Below are 19605 nucleotides of genomic sequence, written 5' to 3'. Positions count from 1 at the left end.
GTACCATGTTCACTTTCGTCAGTAACAAAAACATACATGTCCTCCCTTTCCAAAGTAACACACTTCCGTATAACATCTGAATATGCAGTGTGCTCTTTCTCACTTTGATACCCAAACATGTGACACATTAACTTTATAATATTACGCAGCTTACAAGTGCAGCAGTACTGCGTAACTGTGCTTAGAACAAAGACAAGAAAGGACGTTGAGCTACATAAAAGAACTCATGTGCAGTATAATTTACAGTGTTGCAATCTCGCAAGGAATATCGATGTGGACACTGGTACCTCACATGCCTAACTGAGTGATCTGTCACTATGGCCTCTCCGATGGAACACTTATCATACATAAATAGTGGTGTTTTAAGTCCACGTGCACAGGAAGGTTAATCGGGACTGGACCTACAGTTTAAAGTAGGATCCGAACCGCTGTGCCGTGTGACTCCACCGGGTATCGAACCGAGACCCCTTAATTACAAGGCACGATGTAACCAGTACGCCATTGGGAAGCCCCCCCCCCTAAGGAAATGTGTGTTCGTGAGTTCGTGTGACATCAATATGTCTCAAGAGTAATACAGCACTGGCTATTTACACTGTATCCTGTGTATCTCTGGAGCAAGGACTCGCATAAAGGTAGAGAAGGGGAGAAAACAAGTGGGCGGAGCAAATCAGCACACACTGCTGCAAAGGCTGATAGCTGCAATCCCATTTCCCCCTCCATTCAATCCCATTCCCTCATACTTGTTCATTGGTCGAGCACTCCCGAGTCACTACTTCCGCAGAGACATGTTTTTGTATGAACCAGAGAATTGGTTTTGTATGAACTCTTCAGTATTGAGTATTTCGGAAGCCCCACCAGGTACGTATCCAGGAATCTGTTAACTTAGCAGAGGTTCCTGTTGTTATTTTCTGTATACACCAGATAGTTAGATGATCCTAAAATAGAAATCACAAGTGGTACAGACCTAGCCAATTGTTTGTTGCGTTTGAAACGAACTTATCTGTAAAAATTGTATTAGTCAGTTATAAGAGAACTTAGTGATCAATATACTATAAACCTTTTTTCAAGCAAGGCCTCATCTCCAGGAAGCTATCATGTCGGGGCAAGCCACGGCACCTAACGACCTGTTAGGTGAGATGAGTCCAGGCAAGGATACTATAAACCTTTTCCTGCTCCCTCAAAAATAGGCAATAGTTAGGCTGGATAGTTCGATGAACTAACAGATCTCTAACTATGCACTAAGTACACTTAGTGATCAATATTTGTGTGATAGAAGTGAAAGTAAGTAATTTCTCTTATACTTGCTATGAAAGACAGGATAATTTTATTAATTTGAACAAAAAATTGCAAGTCATTACTGTAGTTTTTCATGTAGTTCTGGCTTTCGTTATATTTATTACCTTAAAAATTGATTCATTTTAAAGTTTACTGTGATGTTTGTTCCTAAGCAATTATTAATTGCATTACTACTATTAGCGACATCTATCATTTTAAAACAAACGGCCATGAAATTAGGCGGGTGGCAGAAGTTCGCGCTGTTGCCACGTCGGAGCACAACCCCATGTATTCGGAGGTTTAATAGAATGAAAGATCTTGTTGTAGAGTTGGTCTCTGTCATCCATGTGATACAAACTGACAGTATTTGCTCGAAAGGTCAGGGATTACACAAGTGCGCCCCGGAGAGGTCGGTCTGACGCTCGATCTAGGCAACGCAGCCCGGTCGACGTTGCCACACAGTGCGCGGGAAGCAGCGACTTTTATCCCGCTCTCGCTTTGCCTTTCCCATATGTGGCACCAGCGCAATTCTGCCCAGCCGCCTATTTTCATGGCCGCGCGTTTAGTCATGAATATCAAGAAACGTTGCTGGCCTTGTAAAGAGGCCAGGTTTAAGGGAATACATCTTCGATTCCCTATCTACAACTACGTCTCCATTGGGGGAAGGTGCTTTGGGAAGGACTTTTTAAATCAGATATTTGAAATGTAGTAAAAATATAAAATAATGACTGGCCATGTGGCATAGACTAACTTGGCCTAAGAGCCTAAATTCAATTTTCTTACACATGTGTGAAGAAGGGGGGTTGATGTTGTTAACCCCTCCCCCACACAAAATTTGAATTATAGCTTCTTGACCAATTGATTGATTGATTTGGTGTTTTAAGTCCACTTTATGCACAGTAAGGCTAATCGGGACTGGACCTACAGTTTAAAGTGGAATTCGAACCACTATGTGCCTTCACCGGGTATCGAACCCGTGACCCCTTAATTACAAGGCGACGACAATACCACTGCGCCATCGGGGAGGCCGCTTCTTGGTCAAGTAAATCAGATGATCAGTAATATATTTTATACAGGCTGCTACAAAAGTCTGATACCATATGACAACTTCGTTATTAGTGCATGTAGCGAAAAATTGAAAGAGGGAAAAGTTGTTGGAAATGTGTGGTTGTCAATATAAAGTGCATGAACTTTCAACGTAGCATGATGCATCGTTGAGGCTGTAACTGGTACGAACCTAAGTGAGAACGGAAAACGTATTGTTACCACATGTTTCGTCCTTAAAGTCTGTCGTTACAAATTCTTAATTTGCTTGGTAGAGTAGTGTTTATCGGTAGAGTAAAGCCCCCTTTAGTGACAAGAGGTCCTGGGTTCGAGTTCTTGTTTTGAGTCCACTTGATGCAGAGCAAGGGTAATCCGGACTGATCCTACAGTTTAAATTGGGATCCGATCCACTAAGTGCCCCTACCGGGTATCGAACCCGCGATCCTTTGATTAGAAGGCAGCGACGCTACCACTACGCCCGGTTTGCAGACCCGTGGAAGCACATAGTGGTTAGGACCCCACTTTAAACTGTAGGTCCATCCCCTATTAACTTATCGGTACAAAAGTGGACTTGTTAAAAAAAAAACGAATATTCTCTCTGCAGTAATGCCAAGTTGTTCTATGATGCCTGACATTTCTACATATCAAATACATTTGCCGGCCCCTGTGGCGAAGTGGTTAGCACATCGCGCTACGACACCAGGGGTCCCGGGTTCGAACCCTGGCATGGGCATGGATGTGTGTGAGTGTTCATTCATCAATTTCATCATATCATCACTCAACCTCATCTTCGCAAATTAGTCAAAAGTGTCACAAGAAGCGAAGTAAAATAAAGCAAATCAATCAATATCAAATACATTTAATTTCGTTGTAGATAGCGACCGTAATATGTAGCCTCACAAGCCCCAATAAATCTAAGCTTCTTTTAAACCTAGAAACATTTCTATATATTCATAACTAGATGTCGACTTTCGTGTTAACACCATTGGTTATTGCAAATAAAGGAAAGACCCTTGTAAACTTAAATACATTTAATCTTTTAGGTAATAAATATAACAGAATATATAACTGTATGATTAGTTAGAAGACTGACTTCTACTTTTTGTTGAAATAAATAAAATTTTCCTACTTACCATAACAAGAAATAACAGGCTTGTATATAAATACTTGTAAGCCACAAACAAATGGAAATATTATGTACTAATGAGTGATAAATTCAATAATACTTACGTCACAGACATTATCCTATATCCACTAATGCCATTGACCGTCTGGTTTGTAAGGGATACCTCAACATTCACCGCATTTGACCCCTGTTTGATGGTTATGGCATCCAGGAAGAACGGTTCAACAGCATGGATCCCTATATCTGGGATACCTGGAAAGAAAATTCAAGAAATACAAGTTAGCAACAAAATACATTTCTTCATTAGGACAAATGGATAGTACAAAGCAAGAAATTGAACTGCAGCTAGGATGGTCCAGTTCGTAAGGTGTCTAACCTTCACGGGGAAGACTCGGGTTCGAGTCTTTTAAACAATGTATCTGTTCGGAATGGCTCTGTTGTCCAGTCAGCCTCTAATAAAAGTGCCTGGGAGCATAGGTGGTCGGAGACTAGTGCTGATCACGTCATCTCTACAATGGGCGAGATCGTGAATGTGTGAAACCCTACCTCCCGCCTTTGATCCTTAATGGATGCAATGTACTGTGGAGGTTGTAATCCAGGAGTTTCGGGTTCGACACCCGGTTGAAGCACATCGTAGGTCCAGTCCCTATTAGCATATCTGTGCATACAGTGGACATTATGCAGAAAATCTAATCTAATGCTATCTGTGGATTGGATTGAGTTGGTGTTTAAAGTCCACTTTATGCACAGTAAGGCTAATCAGGACTGGACCTACAGTTTATAGTTGGATCCGAAGTACTACGTGCCTCCACCGGGTGTCGAACACGGGACCCCTTGATTACAAGGCGACGACGCTACCACTGCGCCATCGGGGAGGCAATCTTATCTGTGGAAGGCAAACCAAAATGAAGTATCTTTCAAGCATAAAAAATAACTTTAGTCCACTTCTGATTACTTAAATAGAAGAGCTTCCAATTTCTTAGCTCCAGATGCTGCTGCTGAATAACATTGCTGAACATTGTATATACTAAAGTATACTAAAGGGGATTTCCAGTTATTTGCCTTTTTTTCATAATGTTATTCTTTACTTCATGAAAATGCATCTTCAGAAAAAGTGAAGTTTTGTGGTGAATGTAAAAACATATTTAATAGATGGTGGCTCAGTTGGTAACGTGTCTGACTACCATGCTAAAGGTCCCGGGTTCGATCCCCATCCGGTTCAAATCCGGGAACTTTCTTACGTAGGAAGCGGCCCTGGCGCCCACCCAGCGTCGAATAACATGGGTACCTGGGGGAAACCCTGGGGGGTAAAGGCGGTCAGGGTCGTGATGCTGATCACATCACACCCACTCACGACCGGATCAAGAAAGTGTGGGGCGTTACCCCCACATCCCCGATACGCCTTCATCGCGTGGTGCTAAGCACAGGGGAGCACTTTACTTAAAGTATTTTCAAGAATCATATATAATAGACTACTATCATATGTAGAAAAGTGCATTCGACTACATCAATGTGGGTTCAGGCTAGGAAAATCTAGAATTAACCAGATATTCACCTTAAGGCAAATAATGAAGAAAACTCTGAAAACTGGGATAGTAACGCACCATCTATTTATTGATTTTAAATCTGCATACGATACTACAGGGTGCCAACGAACGGCGCAACTGGGAATTAAGAGTGGCGTTACTTTGTAACCGAAACCTGTACATACATAAGTCATACACCAAATGTTAGCCCTGTCCAAGTAGATATTTTTAAACATAGAAACAACAAACGGGGTGCAGTGTTGTTCATGCAGTGTTGCCAAATGTAAGTGAAAGTGTAAATTTATTTTTCCACAAAGCATGGAAAATTGCATGTCAAACATTCGTACGGAAATTTGGACGTCAATTTCCACCTTGGGTAGGTGGACTATTTCGCCATCTATAGTTCAGAGAAGAAAACCGATCTTTTTCGCGTATAGCCAATCCTGAAATGCCTCGTAAAGGCGTACCGGTCCAAATGGGTGTTTTAAAAAAAATATGAGGTACAGTGGCAACACTGTTGATGTTTGAAGGCAACAAAATGTGTGTGTTTAGTGATGGTCTATGACATGGAAATACTGGAAACAGGAAAAAAAGAAAATTAAAATTATGGTGAAAAAAGTGTTACTTACCTACTCCTGCCAAGCATGCAATGCGCGTAACAGGCAGTGTAGCTTTACAAAAGATGTTGAAAATGACAACCATTTTCCCTGAGGCATTCATCAACACGTTTTATCATGTTGGAAGCAACTTTATGCAAGGTTGATTGGTTTATATTGTTAATGGCTGTGCAAATGTTTATTTTTAGATCATCAAGTGTTCTTGGGTTATTATTGTAAACTGTTTGTTTCAAATAACTCCACAGAAAAAAATCTGGAGACGTCAGATCCGGGGAGCGACTGGGCCATAAGTTTTTGCTTGTAATGTGATCGCCAAAAAACTCTGCCAACATGTCTAAAGTTTTTCTAGACGTGTGACATGTTGCGGAGTCTTGTTGAAACCAACAGTCACGTTCATCACGTTCCAACAGAGAAATAAACTGTGTGATAAGGTCACGATAAACTATTCCGTCAACTGTTGTGTTGAAAAAGAATGGACCGATTATTTTTCTCCGCGAAATCACGCACCACACACCGATCTTTTGTGGATGAAGTGATTATTCATGTAAAAAATGGGGATTGTTACTTGGCCAGTGTCGAGAATTTTGACTGTTGACATATCCATTTAAGTGGAACCATGCTTCATCCGTGAAAAAAACCTTATCCAAAATATTCACACCATTGTCTCTAATAAAATTTCTAAACCACTGGCAGTATCTTACACGTGCACCTTTGTCTGCTTCCTTCAGTTCTTGCACAGCCTGTACCTTATATGCACGTAGGTGCAATTGTTTTAACGCTCGGTGAGTTGTTGTTTTTGATACACCTGACTGTGCAGCAAGTTTACGAACAGATTTCCTGGGAGATTGTGATATTCTCTGCTCCACATCCTGCAGCACACCTTGTGTCAAAACTGGTGGTTGTCTGTGGTAGGGTTTGTCATTAACTGATCCTGTTTCACGAAATCTGGAAACAAGTCGATATATCGTCGAATTTTTTGGAACACTGTTATTCGGATATTTCTCGCGAAACACAGTTTTTACACTAGCGTACGATTTTGAACAAAAATAATGTTCCACAATGAACACCCTCTCTTCCAAAGAGTACTTCATTTCACAGAACAATTCTAATCTTCCCCAAGAACAATGCGAAATGCACGGCTCAAACAGTTCTGAGTACACAACTAACTGATTCTTTTGTTCTCGTTCGGTGGGCGCTCTTATCGCATTGCATGATTGCCAGGAGTAGGTAAGTAACACTTTTTTCACCATAATTTTCATTTTCTTTTGTTCCTGTTTCCAGTATTTCCATGTCATAGACCATCACTAGACACACACATTTTGTTGCCTTCAAACATCAACAGTGTTGCCACTGTACCTCATAATTTTTTTAAAACACCCATTTGGACCGGTACGCCTTTACGAGGCATTTCAGGATTGGCTATACGCGAAAACGATCGGTTTTCTTCTCTGAACTATAGATGGCGAAATAGTCCACCTACCCAAGGTGGAAATTGACGTCCAAATTTCCGTACGAATGTTTGACATGCAATTTTCCATGCTTTGTGGAAAAATAAATTTACACTTTCACTTACATTTGGCAACACTGCATGAACAACACTGCACCCCGTTTGTTGTTTCTATGTTTAAAAATATCTACTTGGACAAGGCTAACATTTGGTGTATGACTTATATATGTACAGGTTTTGGTTACAAAGTAACGCCACTCTTAATTCCCAGTTGCGCCGTTCGTGGGACACCCTAGTATAAACAGGGCCCAACTATATCTGGCAATGAAAGACCTTGGAATTCTAATAAAATTAATTACAATGTTGAGGATAACCATGTAGAGATCTAATAGTAGGATAAGAGTGGGAGAACAACTCTCAGTACCTGTTGAAATAGAAAATGAACTAAGACAAGGGGATGTGCTGGCCTGTTTGTTGTTTGAGGTTGTAGATCAAATCGGGGGATCGAGCCGCCTCGGCCAGGGAATCGGGCCGCCTCGGCCAATCCATTTATTTGGGTAATTTTCATCCAGCCACTGTCGCACGCTCAGGCAAAAGTATGGATGGGCGTCATCAACAATAAATAATTTGATCGAGCCATTTTTCCTGCCCCAAATCTTAAATGGCATCACTTTCGAACATTTTTTGAGGAACGGGATGGCAATGTTGTTGGCGGATGTGCCTCCAGCTACAAGACGTGACATGATTTCCCAGCATGATGGCTGCCCAGCTCAATCCCCCGATCGATTTGCCGCCTTGCGGCTTTTACATTTGGAGCCACATGAAAGACTTAGTTTACAAGACACCGGTAAACTCGCAAGAAGAGTTCAGGGAGGGGATCTTAACAGCTGGTCAACACATCAAGGACATCATCACATCACGAGTTAAGAGACCAAATGTCCGTAAAAACCGTGCCTGCATTCGTAACGGAGGTGCCCACTTTGAGCAAGACGTGTAATGTTCTTTAATTGTATTGTTCATTGATTCCATTCACATGAAGATGAATGAAGTATTATTTCTTGTACAGAAATGTAAATGTTAGCAACATTTGTACCTTGTTGGATAGCAGATGACACAAGGAAGTAATTTAAGTAATTTGTACGCTTCGTGTCATACCATTTTTGTTATTAATACGTTGCCAAGTAAACTAAGAGTGCATTTTTTATCATCACTTGTAAGTTTAGACCCACCCGTTACTTACATGTGATTGTTATTTGGCACAAACTTTCCAATCAACCACTTATTTGTTAGTTATCATAAAACGCTGAAATATGTGCCATACAATGAGCTGTTTTTCCTCAATTCGCATTTTTATGTGGAAAATTATCATTTAAAGAAAAACAATAGAAATTCGATTATCTCGAAAACTACTAATTTTCGGACGGGGTATCATATCGTAAAATTTAGTGCAAATTGCCTCTACTTTAACCCCTTTCAGGGAATATATCTAATTACAGGTCACCCTGTATATGTGAAACATATATCGTGCACGGAAGTTATAAAGCATTTATCAAGCATTTTCTGTCTTTCAAAAAATAGTTTGTGTGCTTCTTTTCCATTATTAATGTCAAATTGAACGTGTTGAAAAAATAATTCAAATCTTTTGTTCGAACACAAATGCTTTAGAACCAACTTCTACCCCCTTTTTGCATAATTTACAAAGGTAATAACATCCTTGATACTACCACAACCACTACTAATACTACTACGACAAATAATAATAATAATAATGTTCGTCCCGGGTTCGAATTTCGGCTTGGGCATGGATGTTTGTGAGTGTCCATTCATCAATTTCATCATATCATCACTCATCCCCATCTTCGCAAATTAGCCAAAAGTGGCACAATAAGCGAAGTAAAATAAAGGAAATCAATAATAATAATAATTTTATAATAATAACATTATTATTATTAACATTATTATTAGCATTATTATTATTATTGGCAAGTTTATCCTGGTACTTGCCCCCCGCCCCCAGACAAAAATTCGTGGTTGCGTCTCTGGTGTGAGAATGATTCACAGGAGGAAGTAGAGGCACGACTTAGTGAATAGGACCTATTACAGACTACAGAGACAGTTTAAGAGCACAGAATTGTCCACATCAACTAAGTTAACACTTTATAAGACATTGATAAGACTCGCATTGACCAACGCTCCGGAAACTTGGATCAATTCAAGGAAAGAACAGCTGGTAGAGACCTTTGAATGAAAGATACTACGAAGAATATTGGGACCAGTATGCGAGAATGGAAAATTGGAGAACACGTTTTAATAAGGAACTCTACAACCTATGTCAAGAACGAACAGTTACTGGTGTAATGAAGGCTGCAAGGTTAAGAGGGGCAGGGCATGTGACACGCATGAGGAATGGTGACCCCGCCAAGAGAGTGATGTTGGACAGAGGAAGCGAGGAAGACCTATATTAAGATGGGTGGGTGGAGTGGATGAGGATGTTCGGAAGCTCCGGTACAGAAATTGGAAAGTTGTCGCACAGAGTGGAGATAGACGCAGACAAATCACAGAGGAGGCCAAGGTTCATCAGTAGACTGTAGTACCATAAGAAGAAAACCCACCTTAGGGTTAACAGACGTCCTCTTTTACCCGAGCATATCCTTCTTTTCGGGTCGTAAAATTGGTCCGGGTGGGTTTTTAGGAAAACGGGGAAATGTCCACTTCTTGGAGATATAAACAACTGCTTCAACTTCAAGATTCGTAAAAAAAATTATATTTCAGTGTTCAATTTCAAAGTAAGGAAATACAGCACACTCAGTTGCAAGTGCAAGGACAAGGAACTTTTCTTCCGACAAAGAATGAAGATATTTCTTCATCTCCTTTAGGTCCAAATATTCTCCTAAGTTTATTATTTTCAAAAATTCTCAATTTATGTTACTCTTTTAAAGTTAGAGACCAAGTTTCACAACCTTATAATGCTACCAGGATAGTAAATACAAATTAGAATATTCAGATATTTGCGTGTAATGAGGCCTATTAGAGTTATATTGAAACAGCGCAAAATTATTTTACAGGGGTTGGTGACCTACAAGCTCACCAAAACACTAGTAAACACAAAACTTGTGTTCGAAATGCTGCATCTAAAAATGTCTTCTTTTTTTATAAAATTATGAAATCTAAGAATGTCCTCCTTTTAAAGTTTGTCGTCTGGTAACCCTAGCCCACCTAGGTTATTCTGATTTACTATTTCAGCCTTTCTTTTTCTTTTAGATGCTCCGAAAGGGAAATTTCTACCCACATCGCGATCTCTACCCGACATACTGATAACTTCAGTGTCAGAGCCCCATTTACCGTTATCTGGATGCACCCATCTACTGTAGCGTACCCTAATTACAACGAAGAGCCACAAAAATGAGCAGATGCTAGGAATCGCTTTGTTACAGCGCACGATGTGTCAACGTTCAATGTGCATTGTTGCCTAGTGCAACCGTAAACAATCACTTCCGAGTTTCATTAAAATGTATCACACGAACAATCACAGATTCGACACGAGAGATTATTTTACATAGCTTATTTATGGCTTCTAAAATCAGGCTGATGCCACCCGCTTACTTAAAATATTTGACATATTCTTTCAAATTGTAACGTTTAACTAGAATTTATAACCGGATAAAAACATAATGTTGTCAAAAGATAGCATATTCTATTTATTCTTCTTTCTTCTATTTATTTTAATTTTTTTTATAACCCCTTCAGGTGCGAGGCCACAAGCAGTCACCCACTGCTTTATTCTACGGTGGAAAATAAATGTTAATAACGCGGGAAAAACACTTGCAATATTTTAGTGCAATTCAAGTTTCGAATGTTGAAAAAAAACCTTTGAAGAGCAGAGGTTCTTTCACATTTCTATGGCGTGTTGCGTTGAATAAGCTACACGGAGTGTCATGTGTGTTGCTCACGGAAAACAATAGGTTATTTCTTAAACTTGAGCAAGTTACTAAGTCGTTTATTTGGTATCAACTCATGCATTTGTTCTTAGTTCCGTCTACTGCGTATTTGGCGCTGCAGCCGAATTGTAATTCGAAAGATTTTCGCTTCAAGACTGAATTGCGAGACCAGAATGTTCACAAGTACGGTCTTCCAGCTTTCGGAAACGATCTCAGTACAAAGATTTCCAGGAAACACTTTGGCATCAACAGTGGCGAGAACTGTACCAGGATACAACTTCCAGGGTATATTTACTGGCCATGGTTCTTCCATCAGGTTTTTGAAATCAATTTATCCCGTACATCGAGTGTATTTTTAAAATTCTCCCAATTCTTAGATTAAACACGCTAGAGGGAACTAGCTTAATAACAGTACAAAATATATGTGTCAGATACATTTTTCAACTAAACAAGGGCAGATTATATTCTTTGTATTCTAATGTTAATCGCATTCTCAGCAGATAAAATAAACCAAATTGCAATATATTCGTTTCATTCACATTGCCAGTTCACAAAGCTACATTCTCATAAGAATGTTAATACATGTTACACATAAGTAAAAAAGGATTTGTCAATGTGCCTATCCATTCATAACCTCCATCTGATTGTCCTCTTAAGATCAATTTTCTGCGTAAGCAACCACATATATATGTTTCATATTACACTCTGTCCCAATATCTTTGGAACAAGCCATCAAAAATAAGTCTGTGCGCAAGTAGTGACGCGAGACGGCTCCACCAATGAACACGGGTTTGCGTGGAGGGGAAAACGACTGCAGTTACTAGCCTTCGCAACAGCGTCTACGGCTTAGTTCTGCCCACTCGCCCCCCCCCCTTTTCTGGCGTTATGCGCGGCCTTACTCCAGAGATAGTTGGGACAGAGTATAGCCTGCCAGATGGCCTAGAGACAACGTAGTCGCCTTGCAATGAAGGGATCCGGGGTTCGACACCCGGTGGAGATACAGCCAAGGACAATTCTGTCTTGTAACGATTACGTTGAAAGTAAATGGGAATGTTGCAACCCAGAAGTGGCCGTGACTGTACGCTCAGCGGCAATAAAAATTGGACACATATCCTGAAATACTCGTTGCCCTGCCAGACGTCATGTGTGTTGCCTAACTTAACGGCGCTTGTAGAAGTTTGCCATTGAAACTTTGCTATTAATAACCACTTGTCGCCGTAAAGTTAGGCAACGCAATTAACTCATTTTACAGTACGTAGTGGTTTGGATACTACTTTCAACTGTAGGTCCGGTCCCGATTAGGCTCTCCGTGCATAAAGTGTACTTAAACGTAACGGATTAAAAAAGAAGATATATTTTCATAGTTAATAGGAACAGTGGCAGACACACGATTCGTACGAAAGTATTAACAATAGAAATTTCTGTTGACTTGTATATTTTTACTTCATCATATGTACTCTTTATTTTTGTCTTTATTTATTGATTGATTGGTGATTGATTTGGTGTTTTAAGTCCACTTTATGCACAGTAAGGCTAATCGGGACTGGACCTACAGTTTAAAGTGGGATCCGAATCACTTGTGCCTCCACCTGGTTTTTGTCTTTATGTATATGAATTAGTTTATATGTAGGTTATTGCTGAGCAAGCAGTATTTTATTATATATCATATTGGCAGTGGTTAAGTGCATGGACGTCATAAAGGGGGGGCCCGTGGCAGTGGCCCTCCGAAATTTCCTCGTTGACTTCCAAAATTTTCCAGAATTTTCCTTCAAAATTTAAAAAAAAACAAAAAAAAAACTTCTAATTGTTTCTTGATAAATCATTGCGAGTAGATTGCAATCTGTTTCACCATCTTAGTATTGTAGTTGTAGGGATATAGGGTAAGTTAAATATAACTGCAAAACTAATTAACCACCTCAGGCTGAACCTCGCCCACTTATTAATTTTAAAAAAACATAGTTTTGTGTCATCTTTCTGTGTTAAAACCGATGAGAGGATTGAAGTAACGAACATAAAATTGTATATTTTGAGGTCAAACATAGTGGATTAATATCCCATTGCATTGACCACATGATTGCGGTTGCGAGCGTAATTTATACAGGGTGATTCAGTAAAAGCGTGAAAATAACAGTAAATAAGTCATTAAAATGCCGACCAAGGCAAGATTTATTGTATAAAAATATACACTAAAAACGTGTTTCCATCTTCATATGAAGAAACGTTACGTTTTTAGTGTATATTTTTATACAATAAATTTTGCCCTGGTCAGCATTTTAATGTTTTATTAACATGGAAACAAGGCTAAACAGTGTTGCCAGTAAATAGGTGATGGATGCACCACTGAATAATTTGAGATTGGGAACCTAGGGTCGGAGAATCCTGCGTAACGAGAGACGGAGGACCTCCTCACTTCAGTGTGGATGACAGCAACCATCTTGATGTGCCTTTCCTGCTCTCTGGATTGGATGGAGAGCAGTGATGTGCGTCTACGCGTAAACAAGGATAGTCTACATTCTACACGTAGACTATTTTATACACATAGATTACGTAATCTATGTAAACAACATAGCGAAAGGTGATAACTTAGCAAAGGGCGCCGTGAAAGTAAAACAAAATTATACTGCGTATCAGTTGTTCATGTGTTCATTGTTCCAAATTCGAACAATTTCGCACCTAGTAAGAAACCTAATATAGGAAATATTGTATTGTTTTATGGGGAAAATACCACTCTTGCTTCACGACTGCCATCTGTTATTGTTTTTTGCATACCATTTATCTTCTTCCATAGTTGATGATAGAAGAGAAGAGAAATTTTGTTGTAAACAGGATTCTTTTCATTTCGTTAGGAACCAATATAGTTGAAAATGTCACTTTCCTTTCATGAAACCCTTGAGAATTAATTTTAATGCACTTTAGATTGTCTACGTAGTCTATGTAAACTACAACCCAATGTAATCTACGCGTAGATTACGTGTAGACAACGCATATAGACGTAAACTTATAGTCTACGGCACATCACTGATGGAAAGGCTATATTCCCTGGCCTGAGAGGTCACCCGGCCTAATTCTACTTGGTATTTCGTCTTGGGTTATCTCAAATCGTCCCGCACTGTTATGCTTTGGGCTCCGACTGCCAAACTCGCGCAGGTTGTGTCTCCGGGTGGAAGCTTTTCTTATGTATGTATGGGAGTGGTGGCCACCCACCATCGTGAGGAAATTGGGGAGCTACGAATGAGTAGCGTAACCCGGCCATAGAAACCTACAATGACTGGTGGTTCGTCGTTCTGACCACACGTCACCTCGTAACTGGTAGGATGATCGTCCACTCCTGCCGAGGTAGTCGGTATGGCCCCAAAGGCCGTTACGCCACGAGTTATTATATTATTATAACAAATCACTTGTTTATGAAACCCCAGTGGACACGGGAAAGGAATTAATTGCGAGCATTGTCGCCGCTTGTGATGCGATTCGTAAGGGGTGAGAATCTAGTATTCTGGTTGGTCGCGTTATTTTGAACAACTGTTGTGAGGTACCTAACTGTACGTTGTTTACACCGGTCTTGTCAATGCTATGACAAGTTTCCAAATGTACAAGCAAGTAACTCATAGGTGTAAATCAATGTCAATAAATGTACGGCAGCAGTGTCACTACCTGTCCATACATGTCACTGTTTTGTCATTCCCATGGACCATAGTACAGTCACGGACACTTCTGGGTTGCAATGATTCCATTGAAAATCAATGGGTTTGTTACAACCGAGAAGTGTTCGTGACTGTACATGCTGGAACTCGACATGTTTCAGTCTCGTTACACTGTATTCCCAGACTCTCCATCTCAAATTGTTCGGTGGTGCATCACTTATTTCCTGTTTCCTTTTGGCACGCTTTTACTGAATCAACCTGTATGCAATAAAGGAATAATAATAAATATGTGATCCTTTTATGATATAAATGAATGCTTAATTAATTTATCTCTCAAACGTAGATATTCTTCTGTTTCGAAATATTCTCAAAGCAAATCATTTCCGATTGGTCGTGTGCACACGTGTGTTCATTCATTAGAGTTCTATTCCAAATTTCTTCTCCTTCAAAAACAACAAACATATCCTTCAACCTAAAATGTTTACTATAGATATTTTTTTTTATTGTACAGGGTGGTCCATATGTCTTGTTACCCCCCCCCCCGAATCAATATCTTTTTATCTCAAATTCAGTGTTTCTTTTGCAGAGATGGCTGACACAAGCTCCTACAATGTAGAAGAGCGCCTTCTTCTTCTCCGATGAATGCGCAATATATCGAAGTGCACGTGCAAGGAATGTGTATTTCTGGTCCAAGGAAAATCCGCATTATTACGAAGAGCTGGAAAACAACCCCCCCACATGTGATGCTCTGGGTTGCTATGTCCGCTAAACACTTGATAAGTCCTATTTCTTCGATGGCGTAGTCAATCAACACTCCTATCTCGCCATGTTACGCGCATTTTTTGTTCCACAGCTCCAAAGAATGAATCTCCTGGGACGTTCCTGGTTTCAACAGGATGGAGCACCGCCCCACTATGCCATCGCTGTCAGGGAATATTTAAGTGAAGTGTTTCCCAGTAGGTGGATAGGACGCGGATCGGTACATCATCCGGCGCCTCTGGATTGGCCTCCCAGAAGCCCTGATCTCTCGTATTGTAACAATGCCCTATGGGGCATTATTAAGGAAAAGGTATCAACAACGATACGAAACAACACAACAATTAAAGGACGCTATTAGGGCAGCCTTTCAGACAACAATCACGAAAAATTTGCTTCGTAAAATCTCACACAGGTCATGGCGCCGTGTCATTTTGTGCCATGAAAATAATGGTGGTCATACTGACCTTTTGGATGCGTGAACAACATCCTGGTTGACGCTGAATCCACATGTCTTACAAATTGTTATCTTGTTCTTATAATATAAAATTATGTAAAATTGTTGGTGTCACATGACATATGGAATCAATGGCTACCTTACACTTCATTATATTATATTGTATTATTATAAAGTTGTATTATTATCAAGTTATGTAAAATTATGGGGGTAACAAGACATATGGACCACCCGTAGTATCTTGAATTGACCAACAAATATTTTCAAGAGCAATCATGTTCAAAGAGTTCCAGATTGTAAACATAGATGTCAGTGCTAGGAGATATAAATTACACTAAGAGTGCATGGATCTGATTATCAATTTTCTTTTCAATTTAAGACACAAATTGGAGCCATGAATATCATAAAGATAATGAAACACCAGTTTGTCAGTTAGTTTGTGTTTTAAATTATCCTTTAACACTAAGAAGAACTCAATTACAATGTATATACGTTCGTTAATATTATTAAACGGGTTAATGATTTCCTGACGTGATCGCTGTATTGTCCAATAGCCAAAAAAAAAAAAAAAAAAAGAATCCCGAGCGGACAAGTCCACACACGATGTAGGGGAGGTAGGTGGAAACATGCGCCAAATAACGCTGTAGGTTTCACATAGGTATTTTGTTTGTATACGTTAGATTGTTTTGTTTATTATCGGTCGCTTCGTTAAGTTTACTCTTAAGGTGGAAAGTGACAGTTTAGCACGGTTAAGGAGACGAATGGAACGTGTGAATTGGGCAGACAAGGTGAGAAATGAAACCCTGTTAAGATTGGGTTGGGGGAAAGAGATCAATGCTGCAGACAATCATGAAGAGAAAAAGAAAATGATAAGGTCACTGGATGAGAAGAACCTGTATCCTAAAGGATGCTATTGAAGGAATGGTCGAGGGAAAGGAAATCAAGAGAAGTAGGAAATTCCAAATGATTGACATCAAAGTAAATGGGTCCTACACTGCTATAAAGTGAAGAGCTGAAGATCGAACAACATGGGGGTTTCAAGGATAGACCTGCCCTGGGCAGGAAACAACGAATGTGTATTTATTTGAATAACGTCGGAATGGGGACTGCTACTAAAGAAAAACCCGACTGTGCAAGAGAGTATGGATTTCTCCCCATCTTGCAAGTGGAAGTGATTTTTCAAGTTGATAATTAAGCCGGACACGGTGTTTGAAAAACATGATAAACAAGAATATTGAGATTCCCTTGCATTCCTTATGGAGAGAGAAACAGCAACAAGTTACGGCTAATCAAATGGGAGTTTTCGACTTTTTCCTGCAACTCAAATCTTCAACATGTCCACTTTCCGTTTATGTGTTTTTCTTCGCCATCGGAAGTTTGGTATTCCCAAGAACAAGTAAAATAATATTCCTCCTACAAACCTACAAACATCCAGCGCACATACTTCACCAACTCACGGCGGGGAATGTGGGTGGTGGAGGCAGTTTAGGGTCCTCGCGTCTGGCTGGGCACAAACTGTTCCTCCTGCCCTACCCCTATTTTGCCAGTGGACTCGTCCAATCAGCGCATGCACACTGGCGTAAATGGTCTCGATTGAAGCAGACAGACTGATGAATCGGAAAAACCATGTACTCAAGTTTAAATTTTATTCAATTAAAGTCTGATATAAGTTATGTTGACCTAATAACTTATTTTACGGCATGCTAAACGTATTTTCACAAGTAGCAGAGTTAATCTTGATTAACTGACTTGCTTTATTTTACTTCGCTCCTTGTGCCACTTTTGGCTAATATCCGAAGATGGTGATGAGTGATGACATGATGAAATTGATGAATGGACGCTCTCAAACATCCATGCCCAGGCCGGGATTCGAACCCGGTGCCCCTGGCATCGTAGCGCGATGTGCTAACTACTCTTCCATGGGGGCCGGCGAGACTTAATCTTGAAAGACCTCGTAGAGTGCTATTACTTTAGTAACATCTCAGTCTATTGAGCATTGCAGCTCGGGAGCGAGTTATAAATCCCGCATCATCCAATTAACAAGTGAGCCGCTGATGTCATCTCAACTCAGCACCTATTGCTAACCTTCTTGCTCACATTGTACATTGTTCGTACGCTCGCTAGCTAGTTCTCGACTTTAGTTGGGGGTGTTACGAATGTAATCTAACTCTACCATATTAAATCACTCCGTAATGAGTGGCAAATGAAAGTAATGTAGAGCATTCCGTGACACTCGCTACGAGACTCTGCGGCAAGCGGCCCGGCGTCAGCGCTTATCTTTCCCGGCGAACGGGTCCGCGACAGTCGCACGCTACAGTCTGTTTTCTCGCTCTCCCTACCTTCGCTCTCTTTCCCTTTCTGTTGACGTTGCAGACTGACGCCAGTATAATCCTCCCTCGGAAGTTGTGTTGTGTCGTGTCCGTGTGTTGAAGATTGTGGCTTAATATGGCATCACAAAAGTTTACATTACAACAAAGGATTTATCTTGTCGAGTGTTATTTCGGAAAGAGAAATTGTGGAGAAGTGCGACGACGTTTTGGAACGAAATTTCCTGGTGTTCCCGTTCAACATAGGACCACTATATTAAACTTCGTAAAAAAGTTTAGAGTAACAGGGTCAGCCTGCAATTTTCATTTATGGGGAAATCTAAAAAATAAAGTATACAAAGACAATCCGCACACCATCCGTGAGTTAAAAGACAGTATTGTACGAGAAATCGGGAGAATTACAGTAGATGAACTTTCACGTGTAAATGCCAATTTCCTTCAGAGATACCAGGAATGTGTTGCAGCAGAGGGACATCATTTTCAACACCTTCTGTAGTCAAAGTTAGTACACAATATGCAAACTGTAATTTTAATAGCCGACTTTAGCCGACTGTCGCGGACCCCGTTCACCGGGAAATACAAGCGCTGACGCCGGGCCGCTTGCCGCCGAGTCTCGTAGCGAATGTCACGGAATGCTCTGTAGTATGTAGTACTGTTAAGAAGGTACGACGGCGAGGACTTGAGTTTTCGTTTTAAGTCATCTTTAAGTACTCATAGGCCAATCGGGGACTGCATCTACAGTTTAAAGTGGAATCCGAACCAGCACGGGGTATAGGACCCGGGACACGATGACGACAGCCTTAGAGAGGAATTCTAAATGTGTGAAGCAGAAGTACGAGATATTCAACACCTCTTGTAACAAGGTAGGTGCTCATTTTAATTTTAACTGTCCATGTAAGTACACTAGATTATTTCATTACATGGTTAGCGGTTCCAGTTATGCGGATGTTGCATCCAGTTTGCCGGCAGACGTGCTCTTACTGTCCGGTGTGCAAGCCGCCGCTCCACGGGCAACTCGGCCGTGAAAAGCACTGAACAGCGTTGGTCCATATCTGTGTGTAAATTACCATAGTCTACATCTACTCGTATACAAAGACAGTCTACATCTTCGTGTAAATAATGTTAGTCTTCAACCACGCGTAAACATAGATGATAATTTACAACAATGCGTAAACAGCAATATTCTTCCCTGGTGTCGTAGTGAAACTTCGTCGCCCTGTAATCGAGGGGTCAGGTTCGATACCCGGTTGAAACATTTAGTGATTCGTATCCCACTTTAAACAGTATGTCCAATCCCGATTAGGCTTTTTCTGTGCAAAGTGGACATAAAAACAAATTGAAAGAAACAAAATCAAGTTCCAAAAATTTCGTCGACAGAATTTTGAGCACGGATATAAACTAGGCTATACAGGGTGTATCATAAGTAATGGCGCAAAATTATACAGTTGAAA

The 19605-nt window shown here is 40.3% G+C and overlaps 1 protein-coding gene across 1 annotated transcript in view; it reads right to left on the bottom strand.

Moving 5' to 3' along the window:
* LOC145994148 (protein takeout-like) overlaps positions 1-19605 on the bottom strand; it is a 35915-nt gene that overhangs the window by 5990 nt on the left and 10320 nt on the right. Inside the window, exon 3 of the mRNA XM_083130239.1 lies at positions 3550-3697. Within this exon, the coding sequence (XP_082986365.1) occupies positions 3550-3697 (148 nt within the window). The remainder of the gene's footprint in view (positions 1-3549; positions 3698-19605) is intronic.

This window comes from Lepisma saccharinum, chromosome 10 (assembly GCF_977018435.1).
Source record: "Lepisma saccharinum chromosome 10, izLepSacc3.1, whole genome shotgun sequence".
NCBI lineage: Eukaryota > Metazoa > Arthropoda > Insecta > Zygentoma > Lepismatidae > Lepisma > Lepisma saccharinum.
The sequence above is the reverse complement of the archived record's forward strand: the minus strand, read 5'-3'. Positions and strand labels throughout refer to the sequence as shown.